General features: G+C 40.1%; 2 protein-coding genes across 2 annotated transcripts; both read right to left on the bottom strand.

Annotated features, from left to right (window-relative positions):
* LOC147322920 (uncharacterized) lies at positions 1–6,542 on the bottom strand. The gene is made up of 10 exons (XM_086302925.1): positions 6,449–6,542; positions 5,544–5,603; positions 4,051–4,212; positions 3,232–3,426; positions 2,951–3,106; positions 2,689–2,834; positions 2,399–2,594; positions 1,247–1,392; positions 960–1,155; positions 1–240 (listed from the first exon to the last, which is right to left on the bottom strand). The coding sequence occupies exons 1-10, from the start codon at positions 6,509–6,511 to the stop codon at positions 223–225; spliced, it is 1,338 nt and encodes a 445-aa protein (XP_086159051.1). The 5' UTR covers positions 6,512–6,542; the 3' UTR covers positions 1–222.
* A 7,511-nt stretch (positions 6,543–14,053) lies between these two features.
* Positions 14,054–21,527, bottom strand: rangap1b (Ran GTPase activating protein 1b). Its single transcript, XM_086302923.1, has 16 exons — positions 21,403–21,527; positions 20,923–21,042; positions 20,674–20,801; positions 20,339–20,398; positions 19,672–19,851; positions 19,286–19,420; positions 18,982–19,140; positions 18,771–18,884; positions 18,585–18,684; positions 18,367–18,451; positions 18,112–18,277; positions 17,909–17,992; positions 17,702–17,804; positions 16,971–17,059; positions 14,327–14,448; positions 14,054–14,204 (listed from the first exon to the last, which is right to left on the bottom strand). Exons 2-16 carry the CDS (start codon positions 21,032–21,034, stop codon positions 14,126–14,128), a joined length of 1,716 nt encoding a protein of 571 aa, XP_086159049.1. The 5' UTR covers positions 21,035–21,042; positions 21,403–21,527; the 3' UTR covers positions 14,054–14,125.
* Positions 21,528–22,391: the final 864 nt, after the last annotated feature.

Here is a 22,391-nt window from a genome sequence, read left to right as displayed (position 1 = left end):
CATGCACCTCATTAGTCTCTACCATTAAGAAATAGGTTAACGATACAATCTAAACAAAGAAACAGGAATAACATTATTTACAAACTCATTTACACAAATAAATGGTTTGAAAAGTAAAATGCTGCATACAATACAAGTCAAAAGATTACTTAAAAATAAAATAAATGACACTATATAGAAGGAAATACCCTTCATTTGGCACAGGTGGCTCGCACCTTCAGATTAACTTTCTCCATCCATCTAGATAAAGAGAAAAGATCCAAATTAGTTACTAGTGTTAGTTATGGTATAATATGATGACCTTAAAGCTAATCTTAACAGATAAAGATGCATCTTTGGAAAATGGTTTTGTTCCTGTAATAAACATTCACACATGCAAAACATTTTTTCCACATACTAGAATCTCTCAGCGTCCAAACTTCAGTCCTATTTAACTACATTATTGACTTGCAGCTGTCTTACATGCATAGTGGCAGTAGGGGGCAGTCACACATTAGAGGAGCTAAAGTCTGACCACTAACTTGGATTTTAAAAGTGTTGTTTCTTTACTTCTGATCAAATACGAACCTCTTAAGAGTCAGTTAGGACAACTGATTCATTCTGATGTGTGTTAAATTTGAAACCATCGTAGCTTACATTAATATCCAAAGTAGAGGAAAACATCAAACCTGGCTCAATTTAAAACCTTTTTCAATCATTGAACTTGAGGGCTGTTAACTGGTAGATTAAAAAGACAAACATGGAAAAACGGCAAATCAGCCGTAGTTTTTACAGACTTAAACTTGGCATTGATTTTCTAACCTAATCAAGAATCCAGCGTATTCCTCAATGTGTTCAACTATATCCTATATATATATGTAACTATATTGGCAAACGCAGGTAAAGAGGTTAAAGTCAGTTTGGAATATATGGTAGGCATTAAACAAAATATAAATATACAAAAAACTAGTGACACTCACCTCACAGACACAGTGTGCAGGACACTTGACCTTGTTCGGTTCTTCAGTGGGTCGTGGCATGATCCCTGCTGCTTCCTCTTCCTCACTCTGGCATCTCAGCTTAGGAGGGTGGACAGCGTTCAGTCTCTCACCTGAAAGATGGGATGGCCCTCCACAAGTCCCCACCAGCTTCACTATGTTATAGAAAGCCCACACTCTGCAGAATAGGGGGGGGAGAAAATCATGCTGATCACTTTCCTGAGGTTTCCTGAAGCTGTCAGTACATGACCAACAACAGCCCATCGTACCTTAGTGGATGCAGGCAACGGTTGCAGAGGATTGGATTCCTGGACAGGTTCAGACGTCTTAGGTTAACCAGTTCGACAAAGGCTTCAGTGTCCAGGTAGATTAGACAGTTGTTACTAAGACGAAGCTTCTTGATATTCTGCAGGCCCTGAAAGCAAAGGAAGCTGGCATTTTATTTAAGGCTCCAGCAACAGGTGCATCTCTGTAAAAGTATTTTGTACACACGGTTCAGTGTGGGTACCTGGAATGCCATATTAGGGATGTAAACAAGCTGATTGTGTGAGAGGGAGAGCAGGTTGAGGGAGCCCAGCTGAGAGAACGCTCCAGGCTGGATCTCTTTCACATGATTGTGGTCAATAATAAGCGCCTGCCACACTGGTTGGATCTATTCTACAAATTTCCCAATTTATTTCAGAAACACTGATGACATGTAAACCGAGATTTCCACAGATATAAAAGCATGTTTCTGAAATAAATTCCTGTTTTGTGTCTTCTTTTTTTTTTAATTTGTAAATTTTAACTCAGTTAATTACTAAATGTAGGATGTTCGCTTCACCTCAGGTTACAGTCATTAATCATTTTAAACACATTAAACTCAAGTCTGATTGATGTGAAGTTTTTTTTTCTTTTTTAAAGTATCTGTATCTATTTTCTATAAAATATAAGTCACAAGCACAAGTAGAAAAATAAAAATTAAGACATTCTTGGACAGTCTCTGTGAAGCCTTCATAGAAAATGAAAGTCAGGAGCAGAAATCAGTGGTTGGACTTGGCCTTTGACTAGAAACACCCCCCCCCCCCCCCCCCCAAAAAAAAAAAAAAAAAACATCCCTGCTTGTTTTTCAAAGTTGAAAAATTGAATGTGAGTGCAGAGTGTGCCCCTGTGTCAGCTGAGTCAGTGTTAATCCTGGCACCTCCTCTCCAAAGCAGAGCTCAGCCTCTCTCTGGCACTGCCGCACAGATGTAACCTTAGGCCGCCTAAGGTTACATCTTTTGGCATCTTACAATGCTGTGATTGCAGCCATTACCCAACTCTCTGTGAATGGTACTCATGGCCATTGATCAGTGGTTATGAGAATTTGCATAATTATGATGAAGGAACTGACTGAAGGCATTAAATGAAATATAAATATACAAAAAACTAGTGGCACTCACCTCACAGACACAGTTGGCAGGACACTTGACCTTGTTCAGTTCTTCAGTGGGTCGTGGTATGATCCCTGCTGCTTCCTCTTCCTCACTCTGGCATCTCAGCTTAGGAGGGTGGACAGCGTTCAGTCTCTCACCTGAAAGATGGGATGGCCCTCCACAAGTCCCCACCAGCTTCACTTTGTTACACAAAGCCCACTCTCTGCAGAATGGGGGGGGGGGGAGAAAATCGTGCTGATCACTTTCCTGAGGTTTCCTGAAGCTGTCAGTACATGACCAACAACAGCCCATCGTACCTTAGTGGACGCAGGCAACGGTTGCAGAGGATTGGATTCCTGGACAGGTTCAGACGTCTTAGGTTAACCAGTTCGACAAAGGCTTCAGTGTCCAGGTAGTTTAGACAGTTGTTACTAAGACGAAGCTTCTTGATATTCTGCAGGCCCTGAAAGCAAAGGAAGCTGGCATTTTATTTAAGGCTCCAGCAACAGGTGCATATCTGTAAAATCTTTGAAATTTTCCATTTTGAAGTATTTTGTACACACGGTTTAGTGTGAGTACCTGGAATGCCATATTAGGGATGTAAACCAGCTGATTGTGTGAGAGGGAGAGCAGGTTGAGGGAGCCCAGCTGAGAGAACGCTCCAGGCTGGATCTCTTTCACACGATTACGGTCAATAATAAGCTGCTTTAGTGAGGACAGACCGTCAAATGACTCCTAGAATCATAAAAAAACAAAGGACTGCACTGAGAATTGTTGGGTAGACTTCTTGAAGTTAATTTTAGTTTTTAAAAACCACTGAAAATGATCATGGGATATATGTGGTTTAAGTCTAAGAATACCTGGTAGAGGATCTCAATGTTGTTGTTGGCAAGGTTGAGGAAGACCAGGCGACCGAGGCCACGGAACGCCCCCTCCTTCACCTTGTGGATGTTACAGCGCTGCAGCGACAGGTGAGTCAGGTAGGGGGTGTGCCTGAAAGCCCCAGTGGGGAGTTCCTGTATGTCATTACCTTGAAGGTCCAGTTTGACTGTTCTCTATAAGGAGATTACATATTAGAGGATAATAATAAGTATTTAATAGGTACTACAGCTTGAGAAGTTTAGCCGAAGCCTTATCATTCTTTAACAGGGGTATTAAAATTTGTATTTGCCTCGAAATAAACACCTGTTCAACAGAATTGTTTAAACAGCCCCATTTTTGAGGATTGTTTAAACTCCACAGCTTACCCGACTGTTGTTGCTAATCATTTCCATCCCTTTATGAGCACAGTGCATTCAACTTCTGATGGCTGCTTCCAGCAGGATAGCGTACCACAGAGCTCAAATCATCTCAAACATGTTCCATGAATATGACACTGAAATTACTGTACTCATATTTTCTCCACAGTCACCAGATCTCAGTCCAATAAAGCATCTTTTGAATGTGGTGGAACAGGAGATTTGCATCTTAGATGTGCAGCAGGCAGCTGTGTGATGTTATCATGCTAATACGGACCAAAATCTGGGAGGAATGTTTTAGGACCTTGTTGAATCTATGCATGACAAATTAAGGCAGTTCTGAAGATAGAAGAGGATGCGGTTGTATCCTCTTGGTCGTATCCGGTTGCTAGCAAGGTGTATCTAACAAACTGATGAGTAAGTGTATATTTTTATAGATACCTCATCAACATTAGGAGGAACCTGGGTCAGGTTCTTGTTGACACAGGTCACATTGAGCTGGACACAGCAACACTCCTGTGGGCATTTTGCTGCTTGGACTGCAGAGACCCAGAAGACCAGCAGGTTGATCAGCAGAATCCTACGAGTAAGGCGAAGGTGCTTCTGCATGGAAAACACTCATTCAGTCTTTTAGTTTTGCTACATACTTCAAACAGTAACATTAATTGTTTAAAGTGCAAACACACCAACAAATTACTGCTGATTAGAGTTTAGTAATTCTTTAGGTTGGACACTGTGCTTGGTTACTGTCACACAGTGGAAATTTGTATTTGTTTTATAGTCTGTTTTATGCTGATTTTAATGTTTATTTGTATGTGTGGTTCTGATTTTATTTGCATGATTTTACTTTTATATTTGTGATGCATGTTTTTAGTGTTTATGTATGACATTGTTTTAATCCACTATGGAGTGACTGGACAGTGGACAAATTAGTCAATAGCAGGCACCTGTTGAGGTGTTGGGTGTGCCCTGATGTGGCCTATCAGCTGCTGAAAGGATCTGTTAGAAAAGCTGGGTCAGCACCTCAATGAGGGAGAGGCCCAGATTCCAGGAGCATGTAGACGCTAGATGAAACGGCTTGCGTGAAGACGGGCTGATCGGTGCGACTTGGTGTCCAATTCCGGCCACAGAAAAGGCAACCGGTGGGAATCAACGTGTGTCATCAACAGACACACGTTGTCTGTGAACCTCTGCCTGCATTTGTGAGTACTGTTGTTCACTGGTTGCAGCTTCACAAACAATGTTTCTGGTTAGTATCTGTTTGTTTATGTAGTAGGTTGGAAGATGCTACATGTTTAATTTTGTATGAAAATCACCCCCCCGCTTTTTTTTTGGTTTTATTGTGACTTATTCTAACACTGTTATGCGTTGCCATCCCGAGGTTATACCTCATTATGTCAGTAGATGGTGTTCTTGCACTGCTGTGGAACTACCAGAGGGACTCTGCGCAGCTCAAAAATAAATGAGCTCCGGCCTGAGCAAGACTCTAATTTACGAGAGCTACGCAGGGCTCTCTAGCCTGTGTGCTACCGGCGAGGAGGAGGCCGCTGTTGCAGCGAGATAAGTTTCCATGTTGTCACTGGGCTTATGTTGGTGTGGGGCCAGCTTCAAAAGAGGAATTTTTTTTTTTTTTCTTTGATCCTTATGTGTAACATTTAGGCTCATAGTTCAAGTGTCTACATTCTCTCAGTGGAATCATAAGGAATGTCATTCTCAAAGGGAGTTTAAAAAAAAAAAAAAATCTAATTTAGACACTGTGGGGCAAACAACTGTCATTTAGTTATATGGGTGAGGGTGATTTTAAAAATAATTTTTGAATCAACACAAAGGGCATTTTTAAATTTCAACACAGGTGGCTGATTTGTTGCACTCTGAAAATGGGGACATTGAATGGAGTGTTTTTAACCGTCTGGTGTCCACGGCTGGTGACTCACTCTTTGCCTCTCTTCCTTCCATCTCCACATCTGAGCTTTCACACTCCACTTGCTGTCCATCTGAGAACGAGGCAAAATTTGGTGAAGGAAATTGCCTTCCCGGGTTTCCTCCGTGGCGTGAGCGATAAGCAGAGTTCTGTCCTTTCCTTCTAAGATTCCTAATTATTTAAAGTAACACTCAGGTATGCCGTTCAGCGTGTTAGTACGAGCTCGGGAGCAGCTTGGGAGAACAAGAAAACAGAGACTGCTTTAGGTTGCCTTCCCAATCGACTCAAAGGTTTATTTGATACACAGCAGTTTATATAGATGAAAAAAGGTTCGTGTGTCAGCTTTCCCAGTTCAAACCGGTACAGACCAAATAAGGAAACGTCTTCCTGCCTTGTGAGCCAAGAAGTATCCTGTGTGTAGTTTATCAGTTCAGCTACAATTTATGATCATCCCAGCAAAATACACTCCTAGACATAGAATACAGAGTTCTTTCATCAGTGAATTCTGAAACAAACCACCTAGCCTTTAACGAGCCTTTTCCAGGAGATAAAGAAAAAAGGGAGGATGGGAGTAAGGAAGTGGTCTCATCTCTGTGGTGTTTTCGACCTTGAGGTACCAGCCTGTAAGTCTTACACATTAATTCTTGGGTCACAGAGAAAGAGAAAAACAACTAGTATATGGGCCTTATTGAGTAACAGTTTTCCTGTATGAAACAATATCCTGTAAATGCTTACCGTGGTATCAAAATATCATAACATTTGGTATAGCATTAATCTATTGCTTAATTATCCACACCTAATCCATAACGAAGTAATGACAGAAAAATGTTATAAAACCAAAACATTGCAGGTATGTTTATTATTGTTTTTATACTTGAATACTTTTGCAATGCAAAAACTAGTATGTGTTATTGTTACCTGTGCCGTTTTTAATCCAGCTGGTGAGGGATCTACTGCCTTTAGCAGCCTCACAGAGCTCATTTTGTAACGGTTTCCTCCTCTTCTCCTGAGGTATGTTCTGTACAGTGTTATATCATGAGTAATAATTTCCAAAAAGATTATACCTAAGTCACACACATGCACATACAGTGACATTTTATACCTTCTCTAGAATACTGTATATACTATAGCCACAAGTTTGCATCATGGTGCTGAGCCAGACTACTTCCTTTGTTATTCCTAGTTCTATAATAATAACGTAATAGGAATAAAAATAAAAATAAATATAAAATGGATTTATGATGATTCAATTTGACTATCCACACTGTGCAAGTAGAAAGTTTATTAAATGTTTAAACTGTGGAGATACAATAATTTTGCTGCTGTAAAATCTGGATTTTGAAATATAAATCTAATATCTGTTTCTTAATGTATTTTTATTTAAAACAGTTAGGTTTTAAAATAAATATCGTAATTATAATCTGTAGCGGTTTTTCACACGGGGGTTGCGCGGGGCGGCATCGTCTTGGGGGGCGGCATCACGGGCACCGAAAAAAAAAAAAATTGCTCGTACTCGTGCTGCCCCGACGTTATGCCAGTCTGTGGCGGTCCTAGCCTGTTTGGCGCCCTGGGCGAACACTCCCTCTTGACAACAGGACAAATCAACAATTGACACTGATTAATTAATATTAAAATCTGTAACATAATGTACAATTTCTTCTTGGAGCCCAACCAAACACCTCAAAATGTTCAAAACTTTTTTTACACTTATCCACCAATTCCTGAACGTGTGCACCCCAAGTTAACCTCTCATCAAACCACAACCCCAGAAACTTAAATTTTCTCACTCTTTCTAATCCTGTGCCATATAGCTTCAGCTTAATGTCCTCATTAACCCTCTTCCTTGTTTTTTTTTTTTTTAAAAAAAAAAACTGTCTTAGTTTTATCAACTGAAAACTTGAATCCCCACCTACGACCAGTCTTCCACTTTTTTTCTTCGATGCCCGTAGATTCATTGAGAGAGAGAACGCACGCACGCAGAGACAAAGTAGATTAGTTGAGAGATCAAGTAGAAACCATGAACTAAAAGTAAGAAAACTAAACAGTGGATTAGTGTTAAGGTAATGATAAATAAATTGATAAAATTAACAGTGACATTTAAAGCTGATCAAGTATTCAAGGATGAATGGAGGATTCGATGGCAGACTGCATGAGAGCTGTTGGGGAGAAAGGAAAATGAGGCTGGAGGAGTGAGTTAACAGGTTGATGTGTTACAATGGGGTAAAAAGACCCATGACACCTTTAACCAGTAAGGGTCCTTTTATTAACTACTTGTGTAGTTAATAAAAGGACTGGTAACATTTTGTCACGCTGTTGCGCACACATTTGCTTCAACTGGTCAGTTGCCTGTGTGCTATAGACTATATTGTACGCTTTATACCCTATACTTGTTTTTGTTGCATCACTCGAGTGATGCAACAAAAACTGCGTCTGCTCGTTATTAAAAGTATAATTTCCTTTTTGATGCAAAACCAAAATAAAGCACTGAACACCTGGGCATCGGTTATTAACCGTGCATTTCCCCGGACACATTAGTCGTTTAAATATGTGTATTACTTTTATATCCCAACATTAAATGATAGAATCCTTTTTACAAACTTACTCACGAAATATGGCACTTCTTCCACTGAAGAAGCTTCTTGGATGAGATGTAAAACGTCTTCAAGCAACTTAAAGAAGTCCAGACGCTTTTCTTTGCAAGCTCCTTTGACTACGATGACCTGGATGACTGAGAACCTTCACAGACGTCTTCAAGAAACACCAGCTGGGGGATTGTTGCGAGTCCTGTAGTTTCAGTGACGTTTATCCCATATTCTTGGCAGGGGTGGCACCCTAAAATGATCGCTTGCTACCCCTTGTGCCACCTTGGTTGTACATATGAGAGTATTGTTTATTTATATTAGATGGTATTAAGACTTTGAACCTATAGCTACAGTTAACACTGAATATAAATTCTAAAACCGAATATATTACATAGTGTTACCCCCCCCCGCCCCCCCCGCCCCGCCCCTTCCTCAAACAACAACAAAAGTTTCCAGCCACTTCAGTTCATGAAGTCCGAGGAGTTTTTCCTCCCCAGAGATTTGTGTCCATATTCTTGGCTTGACTCATGTGAGTACAAGATAACAATTATTACAATGTGATGTGTGCTTGTACCTTTAATAAACGCTCATCGTTATAACTTAGAAGTAGGTTTGCAGGAGACTCTACATGCTTATCTGTAAATATAAGACAACAAGAGGCCAATGGCCCAGTGGATGCAGAGTGGGTGTCTCAGTGCTTGTAATTTGTTAACTCTGTTTTGTATGTTTTCTAAAAGAATTTGGTGTAGTTTGGGTGAGATCTTATGACCGACAGGAAGTCACAGACACACACAGTGCTTTAACTGTTACACTCACAAACCCACACGCACTCACTCACGTGCACTCACGTAGACACACGGGTACACGCACACACAGGCACTCGCGTGCTTGCGCATACATACACAAACACAGAGTTTGCAAAATACCATGGGGGTTTTATGATGGGGTCGCTTCTATAAAACTGGTTGTAACAAACAAAGAAGTGAAGATCTTGTCACACAGTGGAAAATTGTGTTTTTATATTTTGTTTTGGATCAGACTGTGTTGGTACAGGGTGTCGATTTTATTTGCATGATTTTATTGTAATAGTGATATTGCATGTTTGTTTATTGATATTCCTATTGCATGATTTTTATCTCCATATTTATAGTGTGTGTGTTTAGTGTTGATTGAACAATATGCTTTTTATTATTCCACTGTGGATTAAGCGGACAATTGTAGGCACCTGTGAGGTGGGGGCCTATCAGCCACCAAACTGACTTAAGGGAGATAGTGAGCGCAAAGACTAAAAAAAGAGAGACACACGAAAAGTGAAGAGCTGGAAAACAAACCGTGTGCAACCTGGAGCAATTATCACCAGACTCTGCCAAATTCATCCTGGGTGATTTCAACCTCTGTTCCCCTGACAAGTTGCTTAAAGGATACCAACAGTATGTTTCATGCAGCACACGTCAGGGGAAGACTCTGGATAAATGCTATGGCTCTGTACCAGATGCATTTAAAGCCCTACCCCTCTCCTCTCTCGGCTCAGCAGACCACCACACCATCCTGCTGGCCCCTGTCATCAAGAGGACTAACAAGGTCACCAAAAACATCAAGCATCATCCTGCCTGATCGGATGAATGGCACTGTGTTTCCAACAAGCTGCAAATTCACTGTGCATGTGAAAAGAACGTTTGAGGAGAACTGAGGAGACTGTTGGAGTTTGACATTTGCCACCTTTGGAGAAAATGGCAAGAAGAGACAGTGGAACACAGGACAAAGCTCAAGGAGAACTGCCTGCTATAGAGATTGACAGACCACGTGACTTTTGCGCATTGCATGCCGGGAACTCGTGGCAAAACAATCCAAGTACCTGCATCAAATGCAAGCATTTGCAGCACCGCAAAACGTTCATTCTTCGGTTCCAATAAATTCTTGCTTTTTCTTTGCCCCCCAAAAAGGTATGTACAAAACGAAGGAGAACAATGCCGGTCCGTACAAAGACAGACTTGATGAAAAATCAAAGAAAAGATACGAGGAAAAAAATCAAACCAGTGAAAGGGTCAGACCCTTACGAGCACACAGAGGGACAAAATCCTTTAGCGTGCTGTCCAACTTTCACCACGCTCATATTTATAATTATACGGTTCTTGGAGTGAGTGCATACACTCCTGAAGTCTAGTAACTTCAGGTCACTGCAACAAGCCCAGGTACAGTTTACCGACGGATGGGTGCAGGACCTTGAAATGCACCGTGTAGAAAGTAAAGACCATCGTACGTATCATAAGTTTACCAGTCTCACAAATCGTCGTCATAAATACACATTCGTTAACCGTTTATTAATAGGACCTTTGAGCTCAACGGTAATTAATTAGTAGTGGAAATAATTTCTGGTACAGAAATGTAGCAGTGACAATAATATTATATGCTGTAATCGTACTGGGCAATTAGTGATACAAAACAACTGTTTTATCCTGTGAATAAAAGTATGTTTTTGTCAATGTACCATAATAACAGAAGCGAAACACAATATTGTGTCAGGACAATTCACTATTTATGCACAATAAATAAAGGAGCATAGCGTGACAGTTTCTGTTCAGCGCCAGACTTACTTGTAACCTATATCACCAATTATGTTAAGAAAAATGACGCATTAACTACTACAAAACTCTGACCTTTGTGGGAATGCTTGGAGCAGACTAACCTGTGAGCTGGAGTGTTCTGGGACGTTATATTTGGTCTTTGAATGGCTGCAATCCAGTCGCCTCTTTGTTACTTCGGAAACATGGCTCGAACAATTTCTCTTCAACGACGTAATCCGATAACAACCGATCTCTTTACCCGTCGGCTTTCCGTGGCTGTCATGTGACCGGCTATTGCAGTTAATAATACAACAGCTTCTTGCCATTTTTTGTGTTTCTTTTTATAGCTGTGTAACTGATTTCAATTGAAAGCCTGCGTGTGCTAGTACCTCTTGCCACGAGTTCCCAGAATTCTTTGCGGTTTTACCCATTTTACTGTTGAAGTGAGAGAGGACAACAGAGTGAGAGTAAGTAGAACACAGAGGAGTGCTGTTATTTAATGTGGGAAATCAAAATTTGGGTTAGCAAATCAGGGGAAAAGAAAACTGACTGCTTAAGTTGGAAAATTAAGGAGTCTGAAACACTGCAAAAAAGAAACTTATACAAAATCACACACACAAGCAGAACATGCATTAACCCTACTAACACAAACACAAGAGAGCTCATGAAGATTAGACAACATCTTAAGCATGTGAGTCTGTTTATCATCTTGTCCAAGTCACCTCGTGTGATGCAAAGACCAGTGGACTCATAGCACATTAGTTAAGAAATGATCAAATAATAGCAGAGAAGTGTGTAGGAAAGGCAACTTTAAGAACATGCCCTGCTGGAGATGCAGCTCCACAGACATGCATTAAACCTGCCTAATAACACAAACACTCATGCAATGAAGATCAGCTTGTTATCTCTCATTAGTGTTAAAATAGTGTGAATTTAACAGACACTTGTTATCAAATACTGAATTTATCCAATGCTGACAATTGACTCTCTAGGTTGCAGGACAACAGTTTAATTTTTGTGGAAAAAAAAAAAAGATTCTGGTTTGACCAACCAGTGATCAGACAATAAATTTAGTCGTTGATATAGTAAATTAGGAGATGGCGTTTGTCGTCGTTGTTTGTTGTTGAATAAATTCTTTACAAATCCTACCATGTGAATTCATGGATTTTTTTTTCACATTCTGTCTCTCACAGTTGAAGTGTACCTCTGGTGCAAATTACTGACCTCTGTCATCATTTTAGGTGGGGGAACTTGCACAATCGGTGGCTGACTAAATACTTTTTTGCCCCACTGTAGGACGTGTGTTCTGGACTCTATTTCAACACTCAATTGACAGTCACGCTGTCCCCCCCAGCTGTGGAAACACTCCAGTCACTGCATCAGTGTGCTCTAAAGTCACTGGACTGCCCGTCAGATCTCTTGCACAGGTTTTCAGCCAAAGACTGCCTTAGATAGGCAGCCAAAATCATCAACGACTCCGCTCACATTCTTCACTCCACATTTCAAAGGCTCCCCTCTGGGCCACGCCTCCACTGCATTTCCTGCAGGACTGACTCTTTTTATACTGCCGACTCTTTACTCAGTTATTTATTCACCTTTCAGTCACTTTAATTTCAAAACTGTGTAATTTGTGTATATACTGTATATTCTGTGTATTTATTATCTCTTATTGCCTGTTTATGTCCTTCTCTTCAACGTCATGCTGCTCTGTTGTATGTTAACTGCCCCTTGGGGATAAAGTCATTCTGATTCAGGTTTCGCCACCACATCTGCTCTGTAATTGCCTAGAAAAACAGAATCTTTGAGTTAATATAGACTTCACATTTACAAACAACAAGGTCAGAGGAGTAATAAGGCATCCAGCACTGCAGCCACCATTTTGTCATCTGCAGCCACCATTTTGTCACTCCTCATACACTTGAGCAGCCACCGGTCCTGCTGCTAGGTTGATGCTACTCTACAGCCCTATCCACGGCTCCTCACATCTCCTCCACACTTTAGTCTGTGCCTTCTTGTGATAGCACCTATGGATATGTCATCCTGGAGTTGGACTTTCTGTGAAGCCTCAGTGCGATGCAGGGACAGTCTCATGCAGTAGTGGCAAGAATCAGTCAGGAGGGATAAGATCAATGATCTGTGAGAGGGGGGTTTATTCTGTTGCCTCTCATGCACCTGTTGTCACTTTTATTTACACCAAAGCAGGTGAACTACACTCATCACAGTTTCTGCTTCCTAACTGGACAGATTATATTCCTTAAGTTTAACTCATCGTGTTTTGATGTGATGCTCCATTATTCATCTCACCTGTTTTATTCAACATGGATGCTTTCTGAGGACCGATACTAATAAACGTCACCACTCAAAAAAACCCCAAAACATTAACTTTTCTTAGAATGAGTTCAAAGGCGGCTGTTGCAGACACGACTGTGAAAACACTCAGACAAACACAGAGGGTGTCAGGTTTGTTAGATGAACTATATTTAAGACAGAACATTTGGCACAAATTACTAATCAGGTAAACCAAAGTAATCCTCAAGGAATAGATGCACAATCAAACGGTGATCTAAATGCTACGTTCCATTCTCATACCACCAACACACAGAGCTATATGAGGTAATACACAGGATGTTGTGCAACATAATAAGAAACTGCAAATAAAAGTGATTCTGGTCCCTGATCATGATGATCCTGCAGTATGGGTTGGTCCCTATGAGCAGCACAATCACAGCTGTGAGTAAACAAACTCTCCCTAACGTTGCTCTTCTTTCCCTTTAAAGAATTTATTCAAATACATTAAAAAACACAACACCTTTTTATTTATTTTACTCATGGATCATAATAATGTTGGCATCACAATTTCTGTCTTAGTACTCCTGAACCAGGTTTTCACAAAAATCAGTAGTTGTATCAGCGCCTGCCACACTGGTGGGATCTCGTCTACAAATTTCTCAATTGATTTCGGAAACACTAATGATATGTTAACCCAGAGATTTCCACAGATATAAAAGCATGTTTCTGAAATAAATTCCTTTTTGTGTCTTTTTTTTTTTAATTTGTAAATTTTAACTCGATTAATTACTAAATGTAGGATGTTCGCTTCACTTCAGGTTACAGTCATTAATCATTTTAAACACATTAAGCTCAAGTCTGATTGATGTGAACTTTTTTTTTAAAGCATTTGTATCTATTTTCTATAAAAATATAAGTCACAAGCACAAGTAGAAAAATAAAAATTAAGACATTCTTGGACAGTCTCTGTGAAGCCTTCATAAAATATGAATGTCAGGAGCAGAAATCAGAAATCAGTGGTTGGACTTGGCCTTTGACTAGAAACCCCCCCCCCCCTCCCAAAAAAAAAAAAAAAAAAAACACCCCATCCCTGCTTGTTTTTCAAAGGTGAAAAACTGAATGTGAGTGCAGAGTGTGCCCCTGTGTTGGTTAGCTCAGTGTTAATCCTGGCACCTCCTCTCCAAAGCAGAGCTCAGCCTCTCTCTGGCACTGCCACATGACTTGAGAACCCCACCGTTCCTAAAGAGTCAAACAAAAAAGTGAACGTGTGAGGCTGCGGTCTCACTCGTGCAACAGGCTAACACACATTTAAATAGATATACGAAGTTCAACTAAGTCGAGGTGATGAAAGACTGTTCTACCTGGACAGGAAGATGTGAAGCAGTGAGGCATCGTGCTTAGGGAAGTATTCCTGCTGAACAGCATGTTCCAAACATAGCAGCTGACCCGGGACCAGCAAAGCCTTTTTTGTCTTCCCCTCTCCCTGGAAGTAAAAACAATAAAGAAAAGGCTCACCACATTTAAAAACAACTTACAACCTGGCCATTACAGATTTGCCTGAAGATTTTCCAGGGCAAAGATCAGCTTTTTAATAGGAATTATGTGAATATGTTAAAATAATAAATACAAATCTTTTGGGAATGAACGGTGGATGGACTGACCCATAGGGCTGCTCAATTAATCGAATTTTAATCACGATTACGATCTGGGCTTTCAACGATCATGAAAAATGACTGAGCCGATTATTAGCCCCTCCCTCGTGCTTTACTCTCGCGCTGCTCCGTGTGGCAAATTGAGCGCACCTCTCTGCATTTCGAACACGTGTCACAACAATTAAGAGCAGCGGTCTCCAACCTTTTTTGCGCCACGGACCGGTTTATGCCCGACAATATTTTCGTGGACCGGCCTTTAAGGTGTCGCGGATAAATACAACAAAATAAAACTAGTACCGGTACTGAAAAAAAGAAGATTTATTCATAACACACGTGAAAAGACCCAGGAAAACTGAGTAAACGATAAAAATGATGACAAAATAACGCTGAAAACTGATAAAAACCCTGAAAACTATACATTTCACACCTGAGCCTCAACTCTCGCGGCCCGGGACCGCTGATTAAGAGGACCCGAGGGAAGCTCGGAAAGCTAAGCAGTAGTGATGTTAAATTTGATTCTTTTTACTGAATCGAGTTTTAATGAGTCACTCACCAAAGTGAATCGGATTTTTTGAGTCATTTGATTCACTGAGTCAGTTGATCAGAGAGTGCAAAAAATTTACATTTTCACTCAAACTTAATTTGTTTCTCTTTTCATGTAAAGCCCACTGCTAAGATGAATGATTCTAAAAAAACAAACAAAAAAAACCCCAACTATTTTATAGAGCAAAAAACAGCAAAAACATTTCTAAAATGAAGCAATTTCCTATCAAAATTGCTTAATAAACATTTATTTTGTTTATTTTTATTTTATTAGTATTTTCCTTAAATGTGTTAAATATATATTTTCTCATCTAAATGTCCACTGAGCTGTGAGCCAGGGGGCGGTAATGCGCCTTAAAGAACAAGAAGAAGCTGTGAGCCAGGAGGGAGGGGGTGATTTGTTTGCTCGCTCTATGATTCAGCACAGGAGGGGGTTCAGAGCAGAAATGCTTTTGTTAGGAAACTGGCTGTTTCCCCCCCCCAATTTTAATTATAAGCTAGATATATTTCTACTAAGCGAATTAGTTTGCTAACAGAAACAGGGATGAGTCAGTGAGTCAGTTGGGCTTGTGAATCATGATTCACGAGTCAGTAAAGTGATTCTCGAGTATTGAACGATTCGTTCACGAATCCAACATCACTACTAAGCAGAAGTTATTTGGAGAGGAGAGTGACTGCCGTTGGTTGAAAAGAGAGGTAAAAAAAAAACCTTCAGTGGTGTGGAAACATTAGGGGTTCGCGGAGTCAGACGTGGATCAAGTAGACATAGTGTGTAAACTTTGCTACAGTGCCGTAGCTGCACCACAGAGCAACACTGCAAAGTTCACTATACATAGATGTTTACATTTTTCATTTATTTTTTATATTGCAAACATTTGCACTGTTATCAGTATTTGCACACTATTTTATATTATTTTTTGACAATCTTTAAAGTCATTATTCAATACATTGTTATTGTTAAATAAATATCGTCAAATAATCGAGATCTCAATTTCAGTGAAAATAATCGTGATTATCGTTTTTGCCATAATCGAGCAGCCCTACTGACCCATATATAGATAGTATCAATACCAATGCTGGTATTGGATCAATACTAGCATGACAGGATCAATACTTTGTTTTTAACCACCAGGTTCAGTATAAAACCCTCTTCATGTTATTATTACTTTTTTCGAGTAATAATAAAATATAAAAAAATATTCCTCAAACATGCACAATGAAAAATGTCTGAACCTTTTTGTGTTGACTGTCACATCTGTTTGATTTATAACCTATATAACATTTAAACAACACAAGACAACCAAAAACTGCTTTAGAGACAGACACATTTAAAGTCCAGGTCTCCAAAAATCCCAGTTTTAAAATACATAAACAGCTGAAAGGTGTGTTTTGTTGTATTAACTAATTATTTTGAAAAGTAAAACTCAGTAATTTAGTGGTCATTAAATGTGTTCAGAATTTGCAAATTGATGATTATTGATCTCAGAACTCATGAGACACTGCTCTCCCCACACAAGCTGCCTTTACAAGTTAAAAGTATCAGCATCATCAATACTTACCTTGTATTTACTCGGTATTGGATCAATCACACAGTACTAGTAAATATCAAGTATTATGGCTCTCTTAAGATAAATTCTGAGATATAACAGAATTATGGATCGCTGAAGTTCCTTAAATATTTGGATGTCTAATCTCTGCCAGCAGATTTGGAGCCCTGCTGAACCTATTCTGTGCATATAAATGACTGATATTGTGTTTATAGTTTCTCGTGAAGTGTTACATAATAGGAAGCACTGCAGCGACGCTTTACCTTGAGTAGTCCCATCATGACCAGCAGTGTGGAGAGGAAGCAGTATGACTGGAGGGTGGAGCCAGAGAGGAGCTTCTTCAACATTGCATCTGTGGAGCGCAGTGACACACTGCATGTCAGAATCTCAGAGAATAGAAGCTATCCACATGAAAAAGAGGACAGCACAAGAGAGAAACTGCACCTTGACGTCCTCACTAATAAGCAGCCCACTCAGTGCAATTATATTTGAGTAATCTCTGCATGCCAAAGCTTTGAAAAGGGTGTGCTGTGTTGCATTTCAATGTTTGACTATAAAGTGACAGAGGACCTAATTTGGTTGTTCTCATTAATTAGTCATATATAAACTGTTCCAATGATGCCTGCTCATATTAAAAGTTTCAAACAATGACAGCAGTGTCTGTGCTGATGATCCTTGTATGTTAAAAGCTCAGACTTCAGTTTTCCTACTTTTGGCTCTTTATGCAGTCATCTCAATCAATCATGGTCATCTCAGACACACAGCTGTAGCTGTGAGCAGAAAAGCTCCACCTGCTGTTTAATCCTTTTGTTTGTGAGGGGCAGCCAATCAGAAGAAAGTTGGCTTAAATTAAGAGGAGCTTGTTTTTGATGAACTGAGAGGTGGCACCAAGGTCCAATATAAGACAAATAAGGATTATTTTGAACTTTGAATCCTGCAAATGTGGGACTAATGAGGAGCAGAATCAGTCTAATGTAAGTGTGACTTTATTCACCGATAGTATCCAGAACAGCGGCCTTGGTCTCCGGATCTTCACTATATAGGGAACCGATTTTCAGAATGACATCAGCAGCTTTCTGTGGCTCAGATGCATCGACCTGGTGAGAAGACAGCAACAGGTTAAACCCATTCCAGCAAAGTAAAACACGCCAACACCAACATGCTACAAACACTTACTACTGACTACTTAAAAACATGTAACCTCTTGCTGAAGGTGTGTCCTCAACTGTCCCAGCTGGAGAAGCTGTTCTGCAGAGGGGCAGCTGAGGAACGACGTGATCTCCGCCTGTGGACGAACATCGAGACATCACTGAGAACTCTTTTCATTTCCCAGTTTATGTGAAGTAACTAACTGATCAACAATCACATGAAAGCAACTGTTCGTCTAATAAAGCTTCAACTTACAGGACTGTTAGGCGAAACAGGACTATTTCCATTTGTTGTTATGCCGTTTTCACTGCCCTCTTCATTCTCTTCATTGCAGTCATCACTGACATCATCATCATCATCATTGTCGTCATCATCATCGTTTCCACTGTCATCTTCATCACCCTCATCTCCCTCATCATCACTGTAGCAGTGAAAGTTTTAAATCTATTGTTTGCATGTTTGTGCAGTTAAACACTAAAAATGATTATGGATTTTTAAAGCCTGCGTTACCTGAGTGACTCGAGCACGTCTCCTTTGTTCATGTTCTCCATAGCCTCTCTCAAAGCCTCACAGCCCTCCTCTCCAAGACAGTTACCTATCAGCCACAAACAAAACCAGTTTCAAACTAAAAATGTCTTTTTATTTTACATTTCTGCAGCATTGTTCAATCAACCTGGACCTTCTTTCTCCAAACACATAAAGACCCATTTCATGGTCAATGTGCATACCGTTCAGATCCAATTTCTCCATATCAGCTTTGTCTGCAACAGCCTGAGCCACCACTAGTGCTGCTGCTTCAGTGATCTCACCAAATGACAGATTAAGCTCCTGGAAAAAAAGTTGCATGAGAGAGCACTGTGAGATGGAAGAGACACAAAGGGAAACCAAGTCCTGAGCTGCGATCGTACACTGACCTTGAGGATTGGCAGTCCTTCTCTCAGGACTGCAGCGAGGGCGACAGCTCCCTCAGAACGGACCAGACAGTCACCAAAATTGATCACTTGGATGTTCCTGAGATGCCTCAGAGCCTATAAGGCCAAGTGAATTCGGGGACACAGTCAAACACCGGATAAAGGTCCTCTCTGCTTACAGAAAGTTGCTGAAAAAAAAAAAAAAGGATCTCACCTGTGCCATGGGCAGCGAGCCCTTCTTGGTGAAAGTGTTGTCATTGAGGTTGAGGACTCGAAGCTCTGGGTTATGTCGAATGGCTGAAGCTAACGCCATCACACCTGAGTAGTTTATTCCATTCTGGGGCATGTGAATCTCTTCAAGGCTGCCCATCAGCTGTTGTGAAAGCGAGGAAGAAACTGCATCATAAAACAGAAATGGTCTTTGTTCCTCCCAAATCAAAAGTCCATAATATCATTACATTTACTACACGTCACATTTACGGTAATGTAAAACTGAACAAGGTGGGAGTATTTTGTACCTGAAAGGCCTTAGCCAAGGCGCTAGCTCCTTCATTTTCCAGGCGGTTCCTCCCTGCTATAAACACTCTTAGTCTAAGTGGAGCTCCAAGAGACGATGACTGTCTGTGGCACTCAATCAGGGCTTCAGCCAAGATCTATATTAAACATACAAACATGGATGCTGTTAGAACTATAATGCAAATACACAATAAAGTGTTACATTTTTAAAAATCTGTTAACTACATTAAAAAGCCAACATTTACGTACATAATTTGAGCCTGTGCCTCTGTACACAACCATAGCAAATTTAAAACAAGACAATCAGGGTGTGATTGATGGGCAACTAACATAAATAAATGTGTGTCTTTGTCTATATATTATTTGACAAAGGTGTTTGAGAGCTCACCTTTCCTCCACCAATCCCCATACCACAATTGTTGAGCTTTAGCTCCCTCATGGTGTGGCAGGAGGGGCTCTTAAGCAGCTGCTCGATTCCTTTGACACCATCTGGCCCAAAAGCATTATCACTCAGGTCCAGCTCAGTCAGCCTGGCCCCTGCACTCAATATTGCACTCCCCATGGACCTCTGAAGCACAAGAATAGACAAAAATACAGAACAGTATAAAGCACATTAGATTGTGCATGTATGAACACAAGAAAATTTCAGGAAGCGTAAAAGAACATCAACATTCATACACAGAAAACTGATGTGATATCCCTTTCACGCATAGTGGTCACTACAGTGGACAGCTATTCAAAGGCTGTTTTCTTGTATTTGTGTCAGTGCTGATTGCACATAAACCACCACTACGTTGGACACTGATGTGTCACTTCATACCCTTCCATCATACCCTTGAGTGACATGCAAAAAAAAAAAAACTCTTTGAAAAGTACATGTTTAAAAAAATTAAGTTCAAAAACCTTTTTTTCATGCCTAAAGATGAATAAAAATACTAAAAAACCCTGATTGAGGTTTTCATAATTCATGCATGAAAGGAATATTTAACAGTTCAAGAGTATGAAAGAGGATGGATTCTTCCTTTTATTGGGGGTGTAACTCAGTGGCTTCTCACCAGGGCTGGTGGGATTTCAGAGCGTAGTCTTCCAGTGAACATGTCACTCCAGTAGCATCTCTGAAAGACACCAAAAATGGGAACAGTTAACAGAATGTATCACACTGCAGGAGAGTGTAAAGTATAAATGCTGTTGGAATGTAACAGTATTGTATATTCAAGATGGAAGAATTTTGATGAAATATTTCAACTAAACAAAACTGGTTGTAGTTTGAAACACACTTGAAATATTAGATTACTAAGACAAATAATCTGAAAAGGTTTTTTACTAACAATCAAATCCTAATGATAAATGATCCTTTACTATGATGGGAAATGGTGAACTATGAAAGCACCTGAAGCATGTCTTTGTTCTCCAGAGCCTTTGCAATGGCTTGGGCAGCTTCAACTCCCAGAGTGTTTCCTTCTAGGCGTAGAGCTCTCAAACCCTGGTACTGCTTGATGTCTCGGGCCAGCTGCTCCGCTGAAAGCACAGGGATCAATTTGTCAGATTTAAGCAGTCAACAAGGATCACCTTCATGTCTACAGCACACACAAGGGAATAACAGCAAAAAAAAATAAAAAATAGAGCTACATATTCTCACCTGATTCTGCATTGTCAAGCTTCAGTCCAAGGCCTTTGTAGCTCAACTCTCCATCACCAACATGGGTCTTAGAGAGAGCATCAGCCAGCTGAGCAATGTCATCTGAAGCCATAGTGACTCTAGAAACATCCACAAATTACGGAGAAGGGGAAAGCGACACATTTTATAAGCTTATCCAGCAACATAAATAAGAATAAATGCAAGCGCAGACACAAAAAAGCCAAATGCTGTTCAGTAAGAGTTAAGAACATTCAGCGTTACAGAAACGTCAAAAAAGTACTGTCAACAACCAAGTTAGCTATTTAGCTGTTCTGTGCTAACTAGTAGTAGTGCGCAACAAGATAAACGCTGACTAAACTAAACTACACTAAACTGAGTGTTTTTTCTGTCTGTTTGAGGAAAATCATCTTGTCTATGAGACACACGACTGTCTTCAAAACGCAGACGACTTTTCAAACTAGAGAAGCTTACCAAATGGGAAAATGGTAAATAAAGCGACAACACGCCGCTTCTTCCGCGCGCCGGTTGCTAAATGCCGTGACGTCACGCTGCCTGGATTTTTTTTTCTTCGTGGATTTTGTCAGCGTCTGAGTATTATCGCCATCTGCTGTTTTCCTCTTGTCTCTGCCGTTTGAGGCCTCGGTTTGAGTTTGAGCGTTGTCTTTTCTTCTCTATGCTTAAACCAGTAAATGAAGATTGTTTTTACCAATGAAAAAAGCCTTCCACGAGTCAAACGTTCAGGTTATTATATCAAAATTCCAATATTGGCACAAAAATTGAGTTGGTGAGGCAATTTTTATTTTCCAAGTGGTGGAAACACGCTTGTTAAAGATTAAATGTAATTCAATATTTGAAAGAGTAAACAATAGCTGAAAATGTTCTTTGTTTCTACAAAGAAGTTCAAAAACTCACAGGACAGGCTTTGGAATTGGCTGGTGTCCTGACTCATTCACGTTATAACTAATAGGGTTGCTTTGTGAGTCAATGTGGAGAAGCTTTCGGTAGGCCCGGGAGCTCCTCACAGGATAAAGAAGGTGACCCACGTAGGCAGACCTCTGTCCCCTTCATGCCAAAATGTAAAGGCCCGCACAGACAGAGACAGCTAAGAACAAAAATAATGACTCCAAATGTCTAGGTGAACCCTTTAATGAGCTGTGATGACATCACGAGCATGACCTCATGCTGGACAAAATAGTCCATGAGACCAAAATGTATTGAAATTTAAAAAATATATATATATATATGTATTTTATGTATGACGATATGTGTTTATTAATTTGACGCATATAGTTCTTTATATTTGGTCCAACCCAATCAGGTCACCCATATCAGAGGAAAACCCGTGTATTCCTTCTGTGTTTCTTGATTTGTAGCATTTTACTTAATTTGTAAGATGCACAACTTATTATTATTAATGAATTGTGCATAAAGACTAAAGTTTTTTTCTTCTTCACGTAATTAATAAATTA

The sequence above is a fragment of the Aulonocara sp. 'chitande type north' Nkhata Bay genome, linkage group LG8 (assembly GCF_057382095.1).
Source record: "Aulonocara sp. 'chitande type north' Nkhata Bay isolate Kocher_YH1m ecotype deep benthic linkage group LG8, A_spYH_male_GT1.1, whole genome shotgun sequence".
Taxonomy (NCBI): Eukaryota; Metazoa; Chordata; class Actinopteri; order Cichliformes; family Cichlidae; genus Aulonocara; species Aulonocara sp. 'chitande type north' Nkhata Bay.
This window is presented reverse-complemented; position numbering and strand designations above follow the sequence as displayed.

Bases quoted from the DNA above. Each gene is read 5' to 3' on its own strand.
- LOC147322920 (XM_086302925.1), bottom strand. From the start codon at position 6,511: ATGAGCTCTGTGAGGCTGCTAAAGGCAGTAGATCCCTCACCAGCTGGA. The intron at 3,427-4,050 runs GTATCTATAAAA...ATCTCCTTATAG, and splicing joins TTCCTCCTAATGTTGATGAG to AGAACAGTCAAACTGGACCT. The intron at 1,156-1,246 runs GTACGATGGGCT...CCTATTCTGCAG, and splicing joins CGTTGCCTGCATCCACTAAG to AGTGTGGGCTTTCTATAACA.
- rangap1b (XM_086302923.1), bottom strand. From the start codon at position 21,034: ATGGCTTCAGATGACATTGCTCAGCTGGCTGATGCTCTCTCTAAGACC. The intron at 14,449-16,970 runs GTAAAGCGTCGC...TTTTACTTCCAG, and splicing joins TCATGATGGGACTACTCAAG to GGAGAGGGGAAGACAAAAAA. The intron at 14,205-14,326 runs GTAGAACAGTCT...TTGACTCTTTAG, and splicing joins CTTCACATCTTCCTGTCCAG to GAACGGTGGGGTTCTCAAGT.